This window comes from Thermobia domestica, chromosome 5, assembly GCF_964235325.1.
Source record: "Thermobia domestica chromosome 5, izTheDome1.hap1.1, whole genome shotgun sequence".
Lineage (NCBI taxonomy): Eukaryota > Metazoa > Arthropoda > Insecta > Zygentoma > Lepismatidae > Thermobia > Thermobia domestica.
In genome coordinates this window covers 219,017,910-219,044,645 of record NC_137458.1, presented here as the reverse complement: position 1 = coordinate 219,044,645, position 26,736 = coordinate 219,017,910, and the positions used below count along the sequence as shown (strand labels likewise).

General features: G+C 35.4%; 2 protein-coding genes and 1 long non-coding RNA gene across 3 annotated transcripts in view; 1 reads left to right on the top strand and 2 right to left on the bottom strand.

The window, feature by feature from the left end:
- The window catches only part of LOC145684557 (uncharacterized), a 20,461-nt gene extending 1,387 nt beyond the window's left edge, over positions 1–19,074 (bottom strand). Inside the window, exons 1-9 of the mRNA XM_081756950.1 lie at positions 19,042–19,074; positions 17,281–17,404; positions 12,096–12,187; positions 10,975–11,111; positions 7,976–8,042; positions 6,730–6,895; positions 5,373–5,563; positions 4,760–4,925; positions 1,681–1,820 (exon numbers count right to left, since the gene is read on the bottom strand). Coding sequence (XP_081613076.1) covers positions 1,681–1,820; positions 4,760–4,925; positions 5,373–5,563; positions 6,730–6,895; positions 7,976–8,042; positions 10,975–11,111; positions 12,096–12,187; positions 17,281–17,404; positions 19,042–19,074 — 1,116 coding nt within the window. The remainder of the gene's footprint in view (positions 1–1,680; positions 1,821–4,759; positions 4,926–5,372; positions 5,564–6,729; positions 6,896–7,975; positions 8,043–10,974; positions 11,112–12,095; positions 12,188–17,280; positions 17,405–19,041) is intronic.
- The window catches only part of LOC145684769 (trypsin iota-like), an 86,307-nt gene that overhangs the window by 14,220 nt on the left and 45,351 nt on the right, over positions 1–26,736 (top strand). The window lies entirely within an intron of this gene.
- LOC145686411 (uncharacterized) lies at positions 18,290–26,736 on the bottom strand. The gene is made up of 2 exons (XR_014131608.1): positions 26,425–26,736; positions 18,290–19,619 (listed from the first exon to the last, which is right to left on the bottom strand). It is a non-coding gene; the product is annotated as an uncharacterized LOC145686411 (long non-coding RNA).

Sequence of the window (26,736 nt, the reverse complement as noted above, 5' to 3'; positions counted from 1 at the left end):
GCATTCGCCCCTGGGATGAACTTAAAGGGAAATTGGAAAGAGTAAGAAAAAAAACGATGGTCCTTAAATTCATGCATTTTCTGTAAATTTTCAAAGCCATGAAAGATAATAAGGGTACATTTTACCTAGTAAAATTACAGTCCTTAAACATTACTTATAATTCGAAAATAAAAAGGCATATTGCGTGATTTAGTTGCATTATAGACGGGTTTTAGATTGAGTACAAATATCACAATTCAGTAAAGTAAATGGGTAAATAGTACCAATACAATGATTTTCGTTTAGAACCACATATTCGCTATAAGCAGCATTCAATGGAACTGTGCCACTAAACAAAAAGATAAAATCGCAATTCTAATTTAAGAATTAGAAAAAAAAACTGTTCGTTGATAAAAATTACACACACACAAAACACGATTTTCTTCCCCTGCTTTTGGGGCTTTATGTGTAAATTCATATAAAATTATGTTGCGCAATGAGTGATAAGAATACGGTACGAAGTGGGGCGCCAAGCTGTATAAAACTTATGGTGGCGGAGGACGTGACCAACTGATTCAGTGTAGGGGAGTTTCATTTTCCGCAGCCCCTTATCAAGGGCGAAATTTGGAGGTTGCAAGTGATGTAATGTAACAAACGCACAAGAGCCACCTAGTATCAATGCATGTGAAGTGTATTTGTAGCCGACTTGGAAGTGAGTACGGAACGCTTTCAATTTGGCCACAACGACACATTTTATACCAAATTGATATTTGGTAGCTATAATGCGTTTGGACATAAGTAACATCATTTTCTACCTGAAGGTCTCACTATGACTAAGAGATTGCGAAAAATTAGACTCCGTACACTGAACCAGTTTGAGACGCGTTATCCAGCTGTATAAGTTTTATACAAGAAAGCACCGTCCAACTTTATATCGAACTTGTGAGTTTTGACATTACACTGATTTTTCTGCTACGTTCGCTTTAGCTGCAATATGGAAATGATCTTAAAACTTGAGAATCAATTTTCCCCTTTCTGCAGCGTCGATAACGAAACTCACGTTCGGCTGTGCAAAACTACATGTGAATAATTAAATAGTGCCAACAAATGTAATGTGTCCCCTCAAACTTTCGATGAAACGTAACCATAAAAATTAATTTCACATACATTTAAATTTTGCTGGTTGCTGCTAGGTTACATTGTAAACTATCTGAAACAAGAAATGCGAAGAGTTGAAAAAGAAAGTGACGTCAGACTCAATACTAAAGTGTCATATATATATTTCCTCTGTTCTGACAGAGAGAATGAGTGTTAGTAATTTCTTTCTCTCTAAACCTTCGCATTTCTTCTTTCAGAAAATTTGAAATATAACTTACAGCAATATATATATATATATATATATATATATATATATATATATATATATATATATATATATATATATATAATTCGAATATATATAACTGAATATTTATGGGATTTCGAAAATTTATTATGAAACTTGAAGAAACAGTTACTCGATTTAGACCACCTTTTTGAATCATTTAACAATGTATCTCGGATAAACAATCTTTCGATTGATCTGACGCAAACATCCACTCTTCCTTTGCACTTTTTCATTTTATTTCTTCCTCAGGTTTTATTTGATCCATATACTTCTCTATTTCTACTATACGGTATTTAACTTAAAAAGCAACATACCTTAACATGAAAAAGGAATCCCTGCTGCGCTTCTAACTTTGTTGGCTTCCAGTATCCTTCGCTATCTTTCCTCTTTACCGACGAAGTAACAGGAGGAAAATGTCTACCTAAAAGTAGCAGCAGAATTACATTTCTGGCTCCTGTAAGTATAAAAAATGTAAATGTAATTAGTACAATTGCTTTAAACTGTAACGTCTTAAAAGAATATGCCTATATAACATGAATAATATCACATTACGAAACCTAATGGATACAATGTATTGAATACCAAATACCATATCCTAATTGCATTGGTTTCTAACTACGCATACGTTGGATTAGTTTTGATACAGATCCAATGAGTAGTTTCCATTTTTACTACGATTTTACACTATACGAATGTGACTAAAAAGTGAGGTTGACATTCGGTGTACTTTCAGTTTCTATAGGGTGAAAAGAGAAGTAGACTGACATTTAAATCCATTCAAGTACGATGTACAATTCAAGTACGATCATATTAATTGTTTAATTCACAGAAAATAGCCACAATTTAATCATTAATTTTTACAAAATTTATTGCTGGTATTAAAATGTGGTCGCGTCGAAATTTATAACATATTTGCTGTCATGAGGAAACTATAGACACACGAGTTTAGATATAAATAAAATGTTTACTCCTAGAAGTACATAAAGCTAAGCTAAGCTAAGCTAAAAAAAATCTGGGTTAAATTAAGTAAAGAACAAGTTTTAAGGTTTCGTTAAATGTCTACCGTATGTTAAAACAAAGTGCTGGTTTTCGACAAGTTGGAACGGAGGGCTGACTTCAACAATTCATAACTTGAATTACTCTCATTTGTTCGAAACCAAACTATGATAGCTTTTAAAGAAGTTTATTGTTAATACGTATATCAAGTTTTAAATTGATCTGATGTTGTTCAGAAGAGTTCTTGTATATTTTGTAAGATAACGTTTCTTCAGAACTGAGAAAGCGTATCAATAGAGAGATTTAGCTCGTTTTGAAGTTCAGTGAAATGTCAAGCTAAACCTAAAACTGTTTAGTGTAGATTATGATTTTCATATAAATGTACATTTAATCATGTACATATGTTCGGCGAGCGTATTAAAGCAGGCGTGTGATATTGCCAAGTTGACTGACGAACGATCCCAGGATGGCACATATCATTTAAAAAAAAAAAAAATTCGCAACACTTGCTCGCTTCACATAAAGTACTGGAAAACCATTCCTGTATTACCAAATGAAACTTATTTGCACTACTCACACACTCAAATACTTAATTATATTTAACATACTACGTGAGTCTTACAATTAGTGTTGTAAAAAAACGTTTTTTTACTGTGAAGTTTTTTTTTAATAAAAAGCCGTTCTTTTTCATTTTTTTTTCAAATGTGTTTTTTTTTTGAGAACTATTATTTATTGATTTATGTTGCAGATACGTGAAATAATCAGCAGAACTTGAGTCGAAGCCCTCGTAACTTACATATCGTTCATTTCTTTGTACCTATACGAAAAAAATTGTCTGATTATCCCTTTCGGACCCAGGTCATTTTTGGCGTTTCCCTACATTTTCAGTTAGTGAGTTATTGCTCAAAAACCATTAATCCGATTGATTTGGTTAAGGCCTAGTTTGTTAGAAAAGGGATGTTGCTATTTTTCATGTAGGTTACGTTGCACTGTTGCCAATGGGAGGGAAATATTGAGGGAAATGTAGGGTGAAAATTTACAAAAACTTCCCTAACCGATTTTCAAGATTCTTTGTATTCAGCACCACTGTTGCTACATCGGTCCAAATCACCTAAAAATATTTTTGGTCTGTTGATAAGGTACAGTGAAAACCTGAAGTCGCTGGCTTAGATGCAAGGAGAGAAAGAAAAAAAATCTGTCATCATACACATGAAATTTCGACAGTTTTTACGCCTCAGGAGCAAAAATCAAGATATATCGGAGCTACAGCTTCTCTAATAAATTATCTTATTGAAACTTTTATGGTGCATCCTCTAGGTCAAAGAAGAGGCTTTCAGATAGTGGTACGTTTCTTCCAATGTAGCCAGCAAGAGGGAAATAATAAAGACAAAAGGGAGATTTTCCAAAATTTTCCCTAAAATCGGAAAATAAAATTTTCTGTTAGCTGGCACCACTGCTACCAGACACACAAAAACTATCTTAAAATAAACTTTGGCATCCCTCTAATATATCCTACAAGTATCGTGACGGTATCTAATAAAGTAAGCATGCCATTTAAAAATATCTCATTCTACCTATAAAAGTATGAGTTATCTTCCCACTTAGAGAACAAGGTCTACTGTAAACCTCAACTATACTTCCCCCAATTATTCTATTGAAACTTCCTATACTGTTGTTGTATAGAGCAAAAACGATTCTTTGATACGCTGGTACGTTCGTCCCGATGTAGCCAACAGGAAGGAAACAATGGAGACAAAACGGATTTTGTTTTCAAAATTTTCCTCTAAAATCGGGAATTAAATTTTTCTATAGCTGGCAACACTGCTACCAGACAGACGCAAACTATCTTAAAATGAACATTGGTACACCACTAATATGGCCTACAAGTATCATGGCGATATTTAAGAAACAAAGCTTCTAATTACAAAAAAATAGATTACGGTCAACAGAAAAGTAGAGAAAATCTAAAAAAAAAAAATCAAGGGTTAGAACCTAATACGAATTGTTAGTGCGCCCCCTAATTACTCCACTGGAACGGTCTGTACCCGCTTTTGTTCAGTAAGGACCAATGTTCGACTGCCGTAAGTTGACTTGCGCTCGGACATATAAGTACGGATTTATAAACAAAATTCTCGAAGTTTTTTCCAAATTTAGGGAAACTTTAATATCCATAGTTGGTAACGCTGCGCGTAGGCTATTTGAAAAAAAAACGAAATTCAGAAAAAAACGAGAGGCAATGTTTTGTTTTGTAAAAAAAAATGTTCATTTCTGAAAAAATACGAACGTTTTTTTTTTTTTTTTTCTGTTAACAACACTCCCTACAATACTGATAATAATTGAGCTTTCCTGTTACAGTTCACAACAGTTAAACATGCGCTGAGTGAATGTGCTACTTACCTACATCTAACTCATTCTGTTCAAGAAGTCTTGCATAGATCGCTGCGTCTGGTGCACTTTGCTTGGTTTTCAAGAAAATGTGTTTCAACTTTTCACTCTCTGTGTTCCATTTTGCATATAAAGACACTTCCTTATCAGGAAACCTTTTGGTAAAATCACTTTCGATCTAAAACAAGAACAATAAGTAACATAAGATCACTTTTATTCGAAAATTGTAAGAAGTTATTTAGCTTTCAAAACCTATTATGACCATATTTTAAACTTATGACTTAAACTTAAACGTATGATATATTTTGACCATCCGTGTTCTAAGACTTGTGGGAAACATCAGTGAAAGACAGAAAACCAGATATGTTTTAAATGGGAGTATTAAGCTTGATGTAATCGTAAAAGCGGTTTCTTCCGGTGCTGGCTGTTTAACCAGCTGTGAATAATCTTCATACAGATGTATCTAAGTAGTTTTATTTTGCAATTAAAAGTGGATGCATCCGGAGAGAAGTTTCTTGAGGGCTGACCCCACTTCAGCACACTCGGTATACATGATTTTGAAATACAAAAAATATGCAACTTTATACAGTTTAATCATAGATTTAATTACATATCTATCACTTACCAATGTATATCCCAACGGTTGTTTTAAAACTGGAAATTCCGAAAAATACTCTGCAACTGGTTTACTGCTGTTACGCAGATCAGCTACTCGTTTGGATGAAGTTTTCTTCCAATATTCACAGACCTTCTCCCAAGGTTCCATGGAATTTTTTAACCAAAGAATGCATTCCTCAAGGTCTTCCTCGTCATTCTCTAAAATTATCAGGATTTCGAATATTAGTAGTGTGAATTATGTACATGGATCAATAATATCCATTATACATACTATCTGCTCAGTGAAGAAAATAATATAAAATGTCATCACCAATTGGAGACCAAATTCTAACGGACAGCAGATTGCTCAACGTGTAAGTTAGAAATCAGGGGTTTTCGATTGAACAACACTGTCTTCTTCGGTCGTAACAATAAAAGGAGACTAAAAGGTAAAAACGGTAAAAGACGACTGATAGTTCAAAATCTAAATATCACATTAAGTAAAACTAAAGCACTGACGCACTGCTTGATTTACTAACGTGATTTTTTAGGATTTGAACGTCGGTCATCGTTTACCATCTATACTTTTTAAGTTTCCTTTTAACTTTAAACCGAAGAAGTTTGTGTTGTACAATCGAAAGCTCTTGATTTGTAGTTTAAGCTTCGAGGAATCTGCTGTCCATTGGAATTCAACACTCAATATAGTCTAAAGACTTAATAATAATGAATAACCATATCAAGCAACTAATTGTACGTTTAAAGATTCTCTAATATTTATCGATCACTTCATACATTGCAAAAACTTGGAAAATAGAAGACTGGTTTTCGATCTACATAAGTGAATGCGCTCTTGTGAATGTTTTTTCGTTACGCAGACACCAACGAAGTCAGGTCCATAAAACACCGGTACTCTGTAATGCCCTACGTGCTTCTAACTATTCAGATATCTTGTTTCTACCACTTGCCATTTAACACGTAACTGTGCTTTAATATTGATCGAACTGAAGTGATACTCTAAATAAAGAACTTATTTAAACTAACACTTAAATTTTGATTTTCTTAGGTATCCACTTAAATGTAAATATTATAATTCGAAAATTTATCATAATACCCCGATAACTCACGAAAATGAGAACTGGCTCCTGAAACCCTATAACTGTAGATATACTAACACAGTTCAAATCTACGGATGGATGCAACCGTGACCTCGCGAGGCGATTTTCTCTTGATTCACAAGGCTCTAAAAATGACAGACGACACGATGGGAGAAATGTATAAAAGGTTGATTACTCGGTTTGTAAGCACCTGGAACGTTCTATCGCACGTTCTACAATATTTGTGGGATTCATAATTTAACATATCTACATTTATATCAAACTCTTTACCTTCGGGAGTAATTGGACTGCTTGGAGTAGTATCTTTTTTTCCTTTAATCGGAAGAACTCCACTGTGTCTAAGATGTCGCTTTCGATTATTGTATTTATCCCATAATTTTCCTCTTGCTAACACCTTCTTTCCTTGAAATGCACTATATGGTACATAGTAGGTATGCTATTTGAGAGAAAATTAAAATTAGGTGTGACTCACAAAACAAAACAAAAGATAAATAAACAAAACAAATTAATTTAACTTAAAGTTCACATAGTATATTTAACTGTGTTCACTATATCTGCGCAGTAAGCAAAAGATTGTAAAATGTATTCACCAAGGGATACCAAATTCCAAATTTCTCGAAGCTAAAAACACTAGATGAGAGCTTTCGACTCTGCAAGACAATCTGCACATCACGCATAAACGTAAAAGGAAAAGGTAAATATGATTAGAGAAACGTGAGTATTAAAAATTAAGGGGACTCCTATGGTTCGTCTATGGTGTTCGACCAGTGTCCTCGTGGTCCTGCGTTCAATTTCCGGCTGGAGAATACCACTTTTAGGGCCCATCCAGCGTCAGGCGGCGAACTGGGGAGGCACCTAGATACAGACTTGATAACAACTTAGTCTAGAAAGTTCCTGATACGCCTGTTGGCGGGCAGTGACGCAAGCGGGTGACCCCCACCTAGTTACTCAGGCGGATGTAGTTTCACCAATCGTTAACAGATGTCGTTGGGACGGTCCCAACGCCATAAGGCCTCACACATGAATTTTTATTATTTGTTTTATTACAAATCTAAAGATCACATAAATTAACGTGAATCACTAACGTAAAAGAACGTGAATGATTCAGCTTTACGTATTAGATTTTTAAGTTTCTAGTACTCGGATGTCATCCTTGTGAGTACATTTTACTATGTTTACTTTTAATTTTGTCTTGAAAATGAGAATAGAAGTTAAAAAAACCAGCAGAGTCATCTTTTACAATAATAAATTACCAACAAACTGCTTTTGGTTACATTGTCCTAGGACAATATGTTTTGTTTTTAGCAATTAATGTTTTTGACAATTCTTTCAACAGTGAAAATAGGCGAGTGCAATAATATGGCTGCCAAAGACAAATCGCTTAATAAAAAAACATGACCAAAGTTCGTAATTTATGAGGCGAAGAGTAGAGTAAGCTTGAGATATTTTACGAATCAACAAGCAACCAGTTCTTGGATTACTTGAAAGAAACTGACCCATATGTGAACGTACTAACCTTGTTTTCTGTAGGGAAGACTTGAACAATGGAGTCAGTAATTGTTGAAAACGTTTGACTAGTGATTCTGGAATGAAAAATACAAACACATCATAACTGTACGATATATGCCATGTGGATATTACTGTTACGAGTGTTTTCAGCAAACCAGAAGACACTGATTCATGCATGAACATCATAAATAAATAAATAAATAAATAATGCTCTCTCTCTCTCACACACACACACACACACACACACATATATATATATATATATATATATATATATATATATATATATAATTGAAAATCATTATGTTTGTGACTCTAAAACTCCTGAACCGCCCGACCGATGCCGATCAAATTTATAACATGGATGAGGTTCGAGGCTGGGCTAGTTTTAGACTATTCACTTTGATGGTAGAAAGGTGGTGTAAAAATAAATAACATTTAATAACTCCTGAACCACTCGACCGATCTTGAACAAATTTTCAACATAGATGAGGTTCAGGTCTGGGGTCGTTTTTATGATTTTAATTTGATGGAGAAACGTAGGGGTGGAGAAGGAGGGGGAGATATATAAAAATCAATTTATATAAGACTGGAAGTGACTATTTTTGTAACTTAATAACTCTTGAACTATCCGACCGATCTCAATCAAATTTTCAAGATACATGTGGTTCGGATCTGAAAACATATTTGCAATTTCACTTTAATGGTAGATCCTAGCGGAGGGGGAGGGACGTATAAATAAAAACTAATAAAACCTAATAACTTTTGAACCACATAACCAATCTCGATCAAATTTTCAACATATACGAGGGTCGGGCCTTGGGTGTTTTCTATCGTTTCACTTTGACAAGCCAACTTAGCGGAGGGGAGGGGGGAGATATACGAAACACAATCGAAATAAAAATAACTGCCTCTGTGACTTCATTACTCTTGAACCACCCGACCGATCTCAATCAAAGTTTCAACATACATGAGTTTAGGGGCAGGGATTACTTTAGGCTATTCAGTTTGACGATGCAGCGTAGGGGAGGGGGAGAGACATTTCAAAATGATCAAAAATGACCGGTATTAGTGTTGAATCCATAGTTTTCAGGGTCGATGAGAGAAACAGTGACACTTCTGATGCTGTTTCAATCCAAGTTCAGCCCAGATAGTTGGGTTAAAAATGATCGAAAATGACTAATATTAGTGTCGAATCCATAGTTTTAGGAGTAGCTGAGATTAACAGTGACAATTCTGATGCCCCTGTGCCGCAGCAAGGAGGGGGAGCTATATATAATAATGATCGAAAATGACCTATATTAGTGTCTAATCCATAGTTTTCGAGATCACTCAGATGAACAGTGACATTTCCGATATATATAAATGATCGAGGTGTATTTTACAGTGTAGTATGTTTCAGCTGATATTAATTCAGCATCTTGCACCTCGCAAGATTTGGATCTATATCACGCAAACTGGCTGTGAGTGAGAATGATAGACAGGAGTTACGGAACCACTTCTCTATTTTCTTTTAATGAGAGCGCCGAATAATGTTAATATAGGGTATCACAACAAAGCCCACAGTGCTCTATCGGTAAGACTGAATCAAGGAAAATTCCTTTTAGTGCCAGGAATTGACGGTCATGAGAAAGTCTTTGGGAATTACCATTTAAAAACAAGATGGTGCAAAAGCAATGAAGCAAAAGCCTCTTGTGAAGAAGTTTGGAAAACACACGCAAAAGATATTAAGCCAAAGAGACAAAGTACATTCTTAACTATCTTCAAATTTACCGGCCATTCTTCATCCAAAAAAACAGGAAGAGAACATTTTTTGTGGTGGTTGTGGAGTTTTTTTTTATTTTCGTTGGCTTTAACGTGGGATGTGTAAAGAGTGATGGCACGAGGAGTCTTCGAATTACAACACACATGGACCATATGTATGATACTTTTTAACACTCTCAGCCCCAACCCTGTTTGAGTAAATTTCATCCCGGGACCAGACTACAGTTTGCTATGAACACCGTCAGCCCATGTGTATCTATTTGATACACGTGGTCCATCAGTAAACCCTCACTGTGTATCAAAAAGATACACATGGGGCTGAAAGTGTTAATGCGTACCCTTGCTCGTTATTACTCTATATAAAATAGAAACAGCTGCAAAGGTTTCATATTTACCCAAACAACAGTCGTACAGAATATCTATTATATATATATATATATATATATATATATATATATATATATATATATATATATATATATAAATGAGTATCACTTTCTTCTACTGAAATTTAAGTCGAAACTACTATTCCTCCAAGGTAAATCAACTATTTTGAAAGTCAATTCTCAGCGATCACTTTGACAGTTTCTAAAATTTTTTTTCTATCTGAATTACGTTCATTGTTTGCTGAATCGAATGGACTTTTAATCATTTTGATATCTCCAAAAATAATAGTTATGAAGTTTTCCGTCGAACATAAATTTCTCCAAAAACAGCTCGTGTCATCACTTAAAAATAGTAACAAAAAAAAAAAAAACACGAAAGAAATAAAACAAGAGTTCAGAATGTTTAAAACCCTCGTCTTGAATTTTCAATATACTGCCACATTAACTGTAAAAAATTCAAGCAAATCTAAACTTTGAGCAACACGGACTGGATGATTTCACATGAACTGATCCTACTTCGAATACTTGACTCACTCACTGTACGCAAGATTTAAGATTCTTCAAGGTTAGTCATTACGTTATTACTAATTTGCCACACAGATATATTACATGTTAGCCCTTTCAGGTTTTTCTTAAAAAACAAAAAACTTTAATTACCACTTAACCTCTTTCACGTCACTACACGCTCTATATCATGATTACACTTCAATCACACTTTGAAACAAATCAAAATATAAAACAAATTTAGAGCTACAATAAGAATGCAATTAAAAATACTTTAATAAATAAATCTTACGTATAACAAAACAAAAACAGAAAATACTGCTCTTTTATTCAAGTATTTTACTGAACAAACCTTTTGTCGGCGCCAATGTGACGTATGATTACTTCAGTTAGTAAATTTCTCGTCCTGGAGCTCAAACAATTATGTATCTTGTACTCACTTAAAACTTCTCTTCCATCTAAAGAATTTTCCAAAATGGTTAACAGATCCTACAAGAAAACATTACATTATTGTTTACAGTAACTCAAGGATACAATATTGAGCACAGTAGTATAAGGGAAATTTGTAAGTAAAATACAACTTCTATGACGAAAATCAATATCTGCATTATATTGAGAAATCCTAGTGATATGCAGCAATTGATTTTATCACAATCAGTTCCACAAATATTGGTGATGGCAAACGAAAATTGACCAAAATATATTACTATTATTTGAAGATTATTTGAAGCGGTTCCCTCTGTCAATACTTAGCTTCAGAATCACCCGATTATGTTTCTGCCAGTAAGTTTCAAAACACCTTGCTCTTACAAATGGCAACCTAAAGAGTCGAAAGTTTCAGAGAAGGAAGTCTAACCCTTTAACGTCTTATAACTGTGCCTAATTCTGATTCTTTATTTCTGCTTTTTGAAATACTTTCATTTCTAAAGATCATTCTACCTTCTGATAAAATCAAATGATTATATCCAAATAAAATATGGTTCATTCTTAAGAGCAAGAGTTGACTGCAATATCATTTGGGAGAAACATAAATAACTGTTTCTAAAATAAATCGCCTCTGCTATGCAATAAGAACTATCAGGGAAAAAACAAATCTACCAACAGAATAAACCATATATTACGATACCTTTCATGCAGTATTAAAATACATTATCATATTTTGCGGTAATAGTAGTAAGAGTGACATTACTTTTAAATTGAAAGGAAAGTGGTTAGAATTTTATGCCTAAAATGTAGACTTTCCGTCGACAGCTGTTTAAAAGATTTAAGTATTTTACCACTATAAAGTTTACATATGTATCAGGTAATAGTATATACAAATGTCTGAACTTCAATACAATTTACATGCTTATAATACGCGTTGAAGAAATTTATTTTCACGTCCTATCTAAATTTGAACATAGACCAACCTACGAGGATTTAACTATAGTAACACCGCAAAATGATGCAGTGGGTCACAGTCTGAATACTTACAAAGTTCTGTAGTACACATTGTGCCTGGAAACTGGTTTCTCCTATTACATTGACCGGTACTACAGCTTGAGCCGTCTTAATTCCTCCTCTTGCTAGAAGCATATTGCAAAGAAAATGGTTATTTTATCCATGTATCTACATATATATGTGTACAGGAACGTATACTATCTTCACTCATAATTGCAATGTGAGGTACAGTATGTCAGTATGGGGTCAAGTAAAACAGTACATGGCACAGAACATTTTATTACAGAGGTAAAAAAAAACATCATTAAAAAACATCTAATTTTACACAAACGTACACTTACGTATTTTACATACACATACTACATGCAAGATTGATAAAGGAATCTTTTGATACAAAATGGCGGGTCTTGCCTAATGACAGTAAGAAGACAGGTGTTAACATGATGATAGCTGCTTGTTGATCAAGCTTTATATTACAGGAACATGTAATTGTTAAAAGTGGATCCTGTATATTGGTGAGTAGTATATGTTATCTAACCAGCGTGTGCAATATCTTCATACAAAGCAGGAATTGAATTGATGTTGATATTTGAAGACATACGTTAAGCACAGACGATCTCTAACTTCAGTAACGATTTTTTTTCTTTCCTTTGGATGCACGTTTTTGGGAGCTACGTTGGACGATGAACGCCATCTTAATTCTTCATGCATACCATTACAAAGAAAAAGTGGAGAAAACTGAAGGAGATTCTCCCGTATACTCTTATCTAACAGTATTGCCAAGATGGAGGGAACACGAAGAATATCATTCGTAACCCAAGAAAATGTAATATCTCAGAATCTGGACGTTAAGAACGCAAAGATATGAAAAAATAGGCGTCTGAACATTCAATTAAGAAGGGACAGCGACGAAGAAAAGTACATAGAAGGGTCCTAACTAAACTGCAAGAACAATGTGAATTTCAATATCCATAAGTAACGCCTAACAATCATTTACAGATACCAACAATGATACATTAAGTCAGGGTAACCACTCTTTCGTGATTTCAAAATTCCGTGACATTTTCCCGGTTTCGAGAAAATCTTTTTCCTTAAGTGATCTGCAAAACGTACTTCCTAGTTCACCTCAGATCTGATCCTTCTTAATATTGGAAGTTGTGGGAAGCACTTTATCAATTGTGCTTTCTAAGCTCCCATGCAATAAATGGGCTGGAAAGTAGATGATTATTTGTAAACCACTTATAACTTATTTAACAATTTTCCAGCTCGTCGAACAAACTACAAAAGATTCGCAGAATTTCTGTTTCCGAAACAAATTTCCAGCTTAGCATGAACATAAACATTTAGATGTTACTTCTCGGGCCATGGAAATAATGCTGAACAAAGAACAAGTGCTGCTGGCAAGAAGAAAGTACCACAATGTGGAAGTTTTGATACTGTACGACATTTCACAAATGACAAGCTTCTTGTTGCAAAGCTACGTTCTTTAACATTACCAAAGACTGATGAACCTTTTCTTCGCGAGTTTCAGGGAAAGCTGGCTTAGAAAATTATAAATGAAATGGAATATTTAAGTTTAACGACCCACGGTTATGTCGGTTAGGCTAAAGGAGACGGTGATAATGAGTGAAATGAAGAAAGTGGGAGGAAACGGGAGAACCCCAAGAAAACCCATGAGCACGGTTTTTGTCCATTACAAAGTCCACACGGCGCGAGCTGGGATCGAAGCAGGGATCCTAAGCACCGGAGGTGAACGCTCGACCACTGAGATCCCGCACCCTCGAAAGCTGGCTTAGCTCTTTCCGATTGCAATTCCCTCCAGGCCAGTATATTGTCTGCTGCTGGTTGTTTTGTAAAAGATAGCGTTTTGAAGAGCCAGCGATTAGTTATGATTGATTTCAAGGAAAGTGAAAACGTAAAGTAAGCTAAGTTTGTAAACATGACTAACTTATACACCGAAAGATGTTTTACGAAAAGCCAAGACTATCGGAAAAAGACATTCTTGAATTTCGAAAAGATTGTCGCGTAGGATGTCAGAAATCTGTATTGAAAGTAATGGAGAGGTCACCTCTGGAAACCAAACTGACAAGAGCAATTTGGAGAGTATTCTATTTACAGGTTTCTGTAATTCTTGAAGTTTTAAATTTCCAAGTTTTCAACTCTCCCCTGGAGTCTTGGTCATGAAGGTTAAAAGCAGGAAGAAAAAGAACAGAAACATCAAGGAACAGAAAGGAACGGACTTACAAAGAGGACAAGATATGTGGAAAACACATTGTCAAGTGCGTCAGCTATCTGCAGATGGTCTTGAAACAAACTGAAATATGGCAGTCAGTTTGTGCGCCTTTTCTATTTCTGTTGCAAGTTTGCTAACTCATGTTATTTTTATTATAATGCCAATACTGTGAAAATTTTGTGATAACAGCCTCCCATTCGTCACTCAGTCATCCCTTGTCTAGATTTACTTTTGGTTTCGTTAAATGAATAAATAAAATTTCAAAAAAGTCTCTCTACTTCATTTCTGGCTCCAAATAAAATTTTTGAATCTTCTACCCTGCACTGCGTTTCTTTTAAATGTTTCGATAAACCTGACACCGGATTTTCGCTTTCGAATCTCTAATGTGTTCCTTCACTCTCTTGGCAACTGCATTTTATTTCGCAAATACCATATTTGTCATTGGCATCTGTGTAATAACTCTTAAATTGGGTGATGTGCTTTTCTAGCGTTTTAGGTGGTTTTAAACCTATACGTAAATCGTATTGTGTGTAGATACTATTTCCAGAGCTCCTACTGATCTGGAGAAATTTATTTCCCTGACTTCTCCCTGACCTTTGATAGGAAATTCCATGACTTTTTCATGACGTATGTCGGATGACGCTGACATATAAATAAAGAATAGATAACGGTGAATATTTATATATATGAGAACATTTATTCTATAGAGACAAATAGTAATCAACTGCTCATCGTGCATTCCACTTACCTCCCATAAAAATCTGAGCTACGTCTCATACTGTGACCATTAATGGTTGGCTAAACTGAAATTGGGGACAATTAATGTTAGAAAAAAATATATTTTATAAGACATCCCTGACTTTCCCTGATTTTCAGCCTTTTTCTCTGAGTTTCCTCACCTGCACCATTTTCACTGAGTTTTCCCTGACCATTAAGAACCCTGATTTAATGTAGTTGTCAGTCTAGGAAAAATAGGCAATCCTATCCATCTTTATCCTTCATGTCTGTTTCAGGTTTATCGGAACTTAAATTCCTTTTAACCCGATTATACCAATTATTTAATAAGGAATAACAGTTAGTTCACCATTGGATGAAGATGCCGGATTTATGCGCATACTCAACACGAGGGGTGATGTGAAATTGTTCCTGTGACACTAGAAACGATAAAATTAACTTATACATTCGTGAAAGGAGAGAACAATCCAATTTGTTTATGCACCACGTCATCTGTAGGTGCGAATTCAATAACACAGAAACAGTGAAAAAATGAATGACTGGACCAAAGATGTTCTCAATACATGAATACTGGATTATTCAAGCACAAGAGCTAGGCCGTAGTACAAGATTGTAGTCTGAGTGGAGATCACAGACTTCAGGAGTGAACGTGTGTGTGTGTGTGTGGCTGTTCTGAGTAGGGTAGTGGTTAATGTATCGGCACGGTATGCCAAAGGTCCCCGTTTAGTCATTCACTTTTCACGTGACGTGTAATATTGTTTATTCACTTAAACTTACCTTGTTTATTCACAGTCAATTCTGAAATCACCACTATTTTCTTACAGGCACCTCTTCAGTGGGAAAAGAAGGTGATTTGAACAGCAGTACTAACCATTTGAAACCTTTCCTCTCATAAACATCTGAGAACGTAGGTTTTAACTTCATATTAATAACACTAGCAATATCTCTGAGGTCAATCTGAAACTTTCAAATGATAACTTTTATAAGAAGTAATAAATTTGGATTCTAGAGAAAAAATGTTACTCGTAGAGAGTAGGGGCGGTGTAACAATCGAGAGAAAGCATGGGGTCTGGAAAAAAAAACCCATAGAGCTAAAACGTGGTTTGGAGAAAAGTTCCTAACGGGGAAAAATGGGGTCTCGGGCGAATTCCAGAGCGGTGTTCATACGGAAAAATGAAATGAAATCTTTAAGTTTTACGTCCCACGTTTATGACGGTTAGGCTAAAGGAGACGGTGATGATGAGTAATGAATGAAATGGTGGAATGAAGAAAGTGGGAGGAAACGGGAGAACCCCGAGAAAACCCACGAGCACGGTGTTCATACTGAGTCTCCAGCGAACGAAGCTACTGTGTTTATTACAAAATTGTTTAGCACTCGCTCTAGCTCAATTCACATGCAGTATTCAATGACCTTTTAGTATACTATAAAACCCATGAATACTGACTGACTGACAACAGTGCATGCCAAACTATGCAGTTCAAACCGGTATAGCTACAAGACGAAACTTCGCATCAATAGTAATCATTAAGTGTTGAATAGATGTCTGCGGGCAGAATCCAAGAGACAAGGGTGATTTTGTTATAGGAACAGCACAAATCAACGGCTATCTTTGGAAGATAGTATCTTATATTTGCATCTAAACAGAAATACCCTGTTTCGAAACGACATAAAATTACAAATCTTCACAAAATTAAAGATTCTAAACAGAATTTCCTGATTTTTCCGGTTTTCTTGGTTGACTGGTCACCGTGTAAATCGCGAGTTTCGATCATTCAGGGAAAGAAACTATCCGGAAAGCATGTAAATACGTTTATTAGGGTGGATCGAAGAAAGAAATGCAGTTTTAAAGCTCTCACCACTAAAACGATGAAATATATACAGTATGTTATAGCAGCTTTAAAATATAGGATCCAGACAGCTGTAAAACGTTGTTAAAGTAGCCAAAATTTCAACAACAATGGCCATATCCGCTGCTGTAACAATACTTCACATTAACGGTTGAAATACATACTTTGCGACGTCTTTCTCATAGATAATCAAATCCTTTCAATAATAGATATTTAGCTTTTCTGAGGCCTAAAGATACCTACTTTTGTCTCATTAATAAGGGTCATCGTTTGAGTACGGTAAAGTTACAAACTCTTCCATTTACCCTAAAATTTATCACAGAGATGATAATTTGCCATAACCATACCATTCATGTGCACAATGTAGGTTTGAAGTTGAACTGTAATCAAAGTTAAACTTACGTGGCTCCGGTGAGTTATTAACCGCTGAATCCAACACGTCTTCACAGTTTAAACTTTCGTACAAATACGTTTCAGCGCTTTCACCAGCAGCAGCGATAATAACAGTAAAGTCACACACCTGAAACTGAAATTATATGCAGTACTTACTGAAAATAGATTCATTCGTTGTACAAAGGATACATGCCAGTTTCTGGTGATATTTCAGTTACATTTGTAATCTTTTAAAGAGATAATAGCTGTATATTTTAGCATTAAAAAGACTCGTTAATATGTTTGTTAGTTTTTGAATTAATTTCTTGGTACCAATAAATTTAGAACGTATTTTCATCTCGTGAAGCTTTTTTTTTTCTTTCGGAAAATCTACCATTTTCGGCATGAAGCATCCTATAATGACTTGAATGTTATTACAAATTCAATCTTCAATACAAAGAAACGCATTGTATAATGTTTAAAGACATAGTTTCATTGAGGCTAAAAAACAAAACGAATCCACTACAAAACAAACAAACAAACAAACATACACACACACAAAAAAGTAGATCCTGTAGCACAGAAACTGATCTTAACATTTCGCAGAAATCAACGCCATGCGTCTATCTAAATATATATCATGTTAGCCATAGCTTCGTCGTCACAGCATTCTTTTGGACTAGAAAGTCGAGAATACAAAGAGGCCACTGAATAATCCACTCTTTCCTCACAGTAGAAATACTCGGTCAGTGTTATGTGTCACAAAGTGAATTAAGGCCCTCACCAAGACAATAACTACATAAATAAGTTTTGGAGAAGCGAAAAGAATGCATCTTGAAAGATAGCTATACGTTGGATAAATAGCATCTTGAACAATAGCTACACGTTGGATAAATATTTTCTTCAACTCCGTATCGTATTGTAGAGAATATTTTCTTGCAATTGATCGCTCTATCAAACAAGTAGAACTAGAAGCGTAATGTCGATAGGCGTATTTTACAAATGACAAAAAAAGATGATATTTTTCCAAAAAGTCTACCTGTAGCATGGTATTTTTTTCTAAACGACGATGCGTGGCTGATGGACCAATATCTTCCAACAAGATAGAAATAGCCTATAGGCAATTCTGTCATACTGAGATATGGTCCTTTCAACATGTTAAGGAACACCGTCCCGAAGATGTTGCTCACAAAGAAAAAAAAAGTTTTAGGTAAGTAGATCAAAAACCAAACAACTAGTATGTTGCACTGTGGACTGATTTAAATCAGGGAGATATACAGGAAAAAAATATCACGGAAGTCATTTCACCTTGATATCTAATACTAAAATTCATGTATTTGCAATACTGTCCTTCCTATAAAGATCAGTATTTCAGATATAGTTCCGACAATAAGATAATGTGCAAAGCTTAGTGGGTTTTAATAACGTGCTTTTTTCCAGAATGGCGCAGCCTGAAAAAAGAAATTGTCGCAAAACCTGTCACGTATAATCATATGCAGTTTTAAAGTTATGAATATTTATCTGAAAGTAGATCCTATCATAATCACTTCTGAGATATGTGTCCGGAGTTCTACTTTTAACATTCACTTGAAGATGCTACTGAGATACAAGATCAAACGCTCATCCATATTGCAGTCATTCCATGTCAAATCAACACTAAGCTTGAACCTTTCAGATTCACTTAACTTTTAGTACACGGTGAGACAGAAGTCCATTTTTTTTTTTTTTTTACTTTTAAACATATTTTTGAAAATTGCCCAACCCCACAAAAAATTCCGCAGTTTTATATACATAAGTTGTCATAAGTCCGTAACCCTCAGTCATATAAAACTAATTTCCGGCCCATTTTAAAGTTGTTGCAATGCCCTTCAGTTGATATGCAACACAAGAGAGTCTGTAAATAAAAACAAAATTACAGGAACAATTATGAACTGATTGGAGCTAAACTTAGTACAAAAATGAGTACATATTGTACCTTACTTGATTGTCATCAGTGTGATCCAACAGTTATGAATATTAACAAATGAATTAGATATTTTCGCTTTTAGGAAATGCGCTGTATTAAAATTAGTGTATTGATAAAGTATCTGTTATTACTAATTGGGGAAGCTCGAACAAATACCCTAAAAAACGTACTTAGTTAATTAACTGTATTTCTGCTGAATTTCGTACCTCATTAACAGAAGAACTACTACTTTCCGTTGTTTCTGACACTGGAGTGGAACAAGATATCGGCTGGTGTAATTTCATATCCTCCTTATACTTCTCGTAGCTCTTCATAAATCTAATTCGTGGACCCACCTTTGGGATTAACTCCTTTATAAGATCCGGAGTGAGATGTTGGAACGTGTCGTCGTCAATTTCTTCATCTGTAAATACGAATTCAGTGATGATTTTTAAGGTATTAAAACTGGCCCTTGAATCAAAGTAATGATAAGAACAGACTTACGGTGGGCACAAAAAATGTTCATACATTTATCTCAAATTGTTCAACCGTTTCCTTCTGATGTGATCAGAAACAACAGGCAGCATTGCTATCAACATGAAGAAATCATAGGAAATGCCCTCTTCTTTCCCTTAAAATGAGAATTCTCAAAACCACTGGGACACGCGTCCACTTATATTTAATATGCAATTAATCTTTCAAGTTTCATCTTCGTAGCTTGAAAAGATCGTGAGATAGTCAACTTTTCGTACCAATTTTGACTTTCCAGCTCCCACTTAGAATACGCACTTTAATCAAAGTAACATCATAAATATCCTGGTCGAAATGTTAATTTCAAATGATCTAATCGTTTTCCGCCATGCAACTAAAATAAGATCCTACTATAAAACGCAGGGTTGGCAAAAACCATGGTTTTTATTTAAAAAAAACCAAAAAAACCTGTTTTTTTGGTTTAAACCAGGTTTTTTTGGTTTAAACCAGGTTTATATGGTTTAAATGATTTGCTCTATATATTCATATCATATATGGACAAAAATAAGTTTGTTTCGCCTTGATGTTATTATGCAACAACCGGGTTATGCTGGAAGGGGTCACATAAGCTTAAAGCGGAATAAAAACCGCTTCTCGAGTTACATCCGAGAGAAATTGTCCTCCATTTGAACTCGGAACCAGGACTAATTGGCCACAAATGCGATACGTCTGCCGACTCACTCACGAAGGAATCCTGATAAAAAAAAATACGTTGTACTGATCTTTACATGCTTCTTAATATAACTGTCAAGAGTCATTTCAGAAGGACAAAAAGATAAACAGTTGCACAAGTGAAACCATTACACAGAATTAATTACATATGAACAATTTCAAAGTACGACGGAGTACAGAAGAACTAATCTAGTTCAAGTTAGTTAACAACGACTTTTATTCGTACAAATTAAAGAAATAATCAGTAAGAAAAGTGATTAAAGATACGAATTATTTGAGTCCACTTTGGCTCAGACTCATTTATACATAAATAGATACCAAAGATACTTCTCATTTCACTAAATGCCTCTCGTGGGGTCTGTATGACGCCCCCCCACACACACACAAAGTACGGCATTTTCGATGTATTTTATCAATAGTAAACATTGAAACGAAACAATATTTAGAATTTTTCTTCGATTACAATTACATAACAATAATAATAACTACAAAAAATCACAAAATAAACATTTATAAACTTGTAAAAAAAAAGTTGCTTTTGTAGTATAATCTTTTTGAGTAATGAATGGGGAATTTAGGTCTGAATATAATACGAATAATATACGGGAGTGAAACGTGGTAACCCACAAATGTGTGTTCATCAAGATTTTACAAACACTTACACTTTTACGAACATTTTTTTGTTTTTTGGTTTAAACCAGTTGGATTTTTTTTGAAAAAACCAGCTGTTTAAACCTTGGTTTAAACCATGGTTTAAACCACCTTGGTTTAAACCAGCCAACCCTGATAAAACGTACACTGATTCCCACGTTAGTTCAGCCACTAAGAAGCTATGGGTGCTAAATGAACACTAAAAGCCTTCCTGTTTCAACTGACATCCTAATCACTACTCGCTTTGCAAATGAGATAATTTATAGGGCCCCACCGGGAATCGATACCTGGACCCCTTGATTACAAGGTGAAAAACAGATCTAATCTAACCTATTGATATTTTTAGGTAACGCTGTACAAACAAAGTGGCGGAACAAGTTTACTTTATTGGGTATCTCAAAAGTGCTTCAAAAATTACTTCAAATGTAATGACGGGCAAATATGTAAAGCGGAGGCAGATTTGCGGGCTGAAAGCCAAAAGGGGAGGAGTATTTTTATCGTTGGGTCCTCAGGGTAGCCGCTTTCACTTTCTTCAGCATCGCCATGTGACTAAAACGAAACTGTAGCACAAAAAATAATAATTTTGCCATTACTACTACACACGACTGTATTAAATATACGTAAATAGGATTACTGTTTTCGCAAACTATGTTGTCGATTGGCCTACTTAGAGTAGATTTGGTTACGTCCAGGTAGGCCCCAGATACCTAAACAAACACTTTCTGTTACCAGAAATAATTGTCAGAAAACACAAAGCAACCTATGCTAGGTGGCCGATAAAAAGCATGAATTTTACTTAACTCGGGCAGAGCAGGGCGAAAGTGGTAGGCAGGCGGGTTAGCGCGGGGCTGCATCCGTAGGGAGCAATCATATCAGCGATGGTGGGTATACGCATGAACTCCTATTTATTATCTGTAAATTAACTTTTACATACTGTTGATTGTCAGGAAAAACGTACATATTCATTTTAATTTTTTCACCATCAAAATTTAATATCGTATTTTACCTGTAATGTTCCGTTTGGTAAAATAATTAATGTCCTAAATTAATCAATGTTTCAGATATTCAATGTTTAAAATAATAAAAGGAAATACTACACCAGGAACAACGAAATTTTCCAACTCCAGCAAGTTCTAGAACAAAACTCATAAAAACACAAGGCATTACTGCTGTATGCCAGACCACACGAAAATAAATAAATAAAAAAAAGATTATTACTCAATATCTCCCCCAAAATACTAGGTTGTGACCCTGGCTTACTTAGTAGTGCTTACTGTTCGAAATACAGTGTGGACGTATGACATACAAACCAACTTGTGCAAGGTGGACTCTAAAAGCACGAATGTCATCTAACCGCGTTGGGCAGAATTGCGGCAGGTGGGCGCCAGCGATAGCGATCGGGTGCGTACACAGGAGCAGGCGCTTCAGCGATGGTGAGTATACGTATAAATGAGGATAGAGGAAAACACACACTATACGTCATACAATGCATGACTTGTGTGCAGAATAGGCGAGGGGGGGGGGGACTAAATGCGATTCAAAAAAGTACAAAATTAAATGTTAGATATTGCTCTTTCCTGTGGTTTGAATTCGTTTCCACACATAAACTGTTCGACTGTTACGTATACTATGCCCATCACACAACTTTAAGAATTTCCACTCCTTATTTCCGTATAACCTGATAAAACTCAAACACGATATGTTACACTTCTGATTTACACACCTTTTTCACACTGCCTTTCCCATAATCATAACAAGTGTACCTCTCCGCTAAATAGTCCCTTTCGCCTCAATAGACACTGCCCCTTACAACATCAAAAACAACTAACAAGAACAAGTATTTTGTTAACTTCAACTATTCCCCTCACCTTACTTTCAATCACCCTTCCACATAAAGCAAAATAAATTCTAGAATTCATCTGGTAAAATTTCTAAGATTGGTCCGCCGATACAGCAGTTAACTCAAAACTAACTATTATATCGGAATTCTTGTAGCAAAAACAAGTTAAATAATACATTAGTTTTTATGAGCTTGAGGTAAAAAGCTCTCCTAAACTCCAACAGTATAAATTACACACACACACACACACACATACACACACACACATATATATATATATATATATATATATATATATATATATATATATATATATATATATATATATATATATGACCATAACTACATACCCATAAAACTCACATAGATAAATACAATAAATACAATTCAGCTGCATCTCTCATACATATTACTTACTTCTCACTAAAGTACAAAATTGCAAACTGCATAACCAATCTTATCCACAAAATTGAAAACGTACTAGAAAACTGCAAGGGTTACTAATACCACAAACTTATTTTCTAACATCCCACCATCGAACCGATTTTTATTATTTATAATGTTTGTGTTGACCCTGGCTTAACTTGGATATCATACACCCCTGAGGGCGGGGGAGGGGTATAATCGAAGTAAAAATACCAAAATCGAGCAATAGATAAAACATATAGTCCAAATGAACACAAATTTGTGTGGCCAGGCTCGTGCACGTTCACTAGAGAGTCTGAACTTACGCGATCATTATCCTTACCATCACTTTAATTATTATCGGGTGCGTTCACAGGAGCAGGCGGTTCCGCGGTGGCGAGTATACGTATAAATGAGGATAGAGGAAAGCACACTTTATACGTCATATAATGCATGACGTATACGTCATATTAGTTTGGTGTTGTTAAATATAGTAGTATCAAATTGAAAATAACAAGACAGAGATGTAACGTCAACAGCTAAACGTATACGCGAGTTAGCAAGAGATCGCAATAATCGAGGAAAAGATGGCTCTGGCAGTCTTTTGAAATGGTTAATTATTTCAGAAATATAGGTTTTCTGAAGCTTAACTTTTGTTCAATTGTTTTCCGTATGAGGAAATTAAGTAGCAAGCTCTGCGATCGAGTGCTGAAATATAAAAATTCCTGTAATATTCATCTTGTAAATGAGACTGCCAGAGCCACCCGGTGCTCGATACCACAATGCGCATGAGTTCTGACTCTCTAGTGAGTGTGCACGAGCCTGGCCACACAAATTTTTGTTATTTGGAGTAATATATGTTTTATTTTCTGGTCGTTTCTGATATTTTTATTTCATGATTATACTCCCCAACCCGAGGGATGTAAGGTATCCAATTTTAAGCAGTGTCAACTCAAGTATCATAAATAATGAATCGATTCCAGGATCGGGTGTTAGAAAATAAGATTGTGGTACTAGCAACCCTTGCACTATTGTGGATGGCCTTGATCGTTTCGAATTATGTGCTTAAAATGGACAAGCTGCATAAGCATGTATGCCACCTAAATTAGAGACATTACTCAGAAAATCACACCAAATATAACATTAGCTATTAAAAATATTCATTTAATCTCAAACATTGCATTCAATTGCGCTCCTTTGGGGGGCGCGGTGGCTTAGTGGTAGAGTCCCGGGTTCGATCCCAGCCTCCGCCAAGTGAACTTTGTGGTGGACAAACACCGCGTGCGTGGGTTTTCTCGGGGTTCTCCCGTTTCCTCCCACTTTCTTTATTCCAGCATTTCATTCATTACTCATCATCACCGTCTCCTTTAGCCTAACCGGCATAATCGTGGGACGTAAAACTCAAAGATTTCATTTCATTTTCATTTTCTGTTCTAAACGTTGCGTAAGATTGACATGTATAGCAAGGAATGTGGAGCGGAATTGAAATGAAATCTGTAAGTTTTACGTCCCACGTTTATGCCGGTTAGGCTAAAGGAGACGGTGATGATGAGAGATGAGTAAAATCGTGAAATGAAGAAAGTGGGAGGAAACGGGAGAACCCCGAGAAAACCCACGCACGCGGTGTTTGTCCACCACAAAGTTCACTTGGCGGAGGCTGGGATTGAACCCGGGACCCCAAGCACCAGAGGTGAACGCTCTACCACTCAGCCACCGCGGCCCCAATACAACTAGAAGAGATTAGTTATATATATATATATATATATATATATATATATATATATATATATATATATATATATATATATATATATATATATATATATATATATATATACGAACCAAAGGAATAGATTCACTGAATCGAAAAAAATGAATGAATTGCTAAAAGAAAGTATGGGAATTGTTCAGTTTTGGGGACGGGGGCAACTTTTCAACCGAATTTTTGCGATATTCTATTCACATTCGGTTAGGTTAGGTTAATAACATTTCATTCCGAGGTAACGTTAGCAAGTGAAGGCGGGTTAGAGCCCCGCAGTACATATTGTTTTCTAACTTTGTTAGTGTTGGCCCCATCGCTAAACAATTACCGAAAATACATGCCCAGATGTATTTTAGGCTTACTAGTGCAAAATAATTTCAAGTGCTTTACGACGGATAAAATAAGGGAGGGCATACGAAGGATGACTCCCTTAGTTACCCTTTCCCACTGATGTATATTCACCATCGTTCACGCGCCTCATCCCTGAGAACGTAGCTTCGGCCTGCCCTGACTCGGTTACATAGGGTAAACATTTAGGCTTTTCAGTGGCCGCGTAGCACAAGCTCGTTTGTTTTTTGGAACTGTAATTTTTATGCAATACACGCGCAAGCCGTATTTATACACAAATCGTAAAAGATGTATAATTTTTCAACAGTTACTTCTGGTGGCCCAATTGAATTTTATCTGTGCGAAGTAGCTTTTCATGTCGCCCAACGCAAATGTTTTAGGCTATAATAAGAAGGAAATTTGTGGGATATAGTATACGACAGTGCCTCATCATTTAGCGAGGACTCACGAAGTGCAGTCTTTTAAGGATTATTCATTGAGGATATAGGAACTTGAAAATGAGGTAACAAGGCGACTTTCATTTAATTACTGAGTAATATAAAATAAAATGTACGTCGGTTTGCGTTGTGTTATGGTATGCGAAGAATAATAATGTGCCCTTGTACGTAGTGTATGAGTATATGTGGGGGATTTGAAGCACATATCGCATGTCACGTGCACGTGGATGCTTCTTACTACTTCTAAATGTAATAAAATCATTTTTATACGTAGTGCAACAGTAGGAAGTATCCACGCGCATACATCATGAGGTACTGTTGTATACCATTACCAATTTGTGAAAGAATTATATTTTCCCAACAATTATTTCGGATGGTCTACCGAAAGTAAACGTACACGATCCTAAGTACGGGATATACAGTTTAAGGACAGTAATGCTCTTTTTTCCGTAAAAATTATACTTGCTAAGATGACCCGAGTAATTTGCTAAGTGAACAGTTGTTAAGATTGAATAACTTGACCATTTCTTTAATAACATCTACTTTAACATATATTAAAAACTCAAAACAAATAAAGCCCTACCTTTGAATATCTTGATGTATGTGCTGAGATTATTTCTTTCTAAGAATGCCTCCATACTCCTTTCGTCAAGGGTCGAAGCAACATCCCAATACAACAAAAACAAACTCTTCCGCGCCAGGTCAGCCTGGTTGCCTGGTTGGTTCAACTCACAGTATTGCCAGAGTAGCACACTCGCATTTCATGTTGTGTTCAAAGGACAAAATATGAACAATACACATTGTGCACGCAACTATAAAATGATTAACTATATTTTATAATTCTCACAACAAAACCGCTATGATTATTAGAACACAGCACCAGGTTGTTTCACAA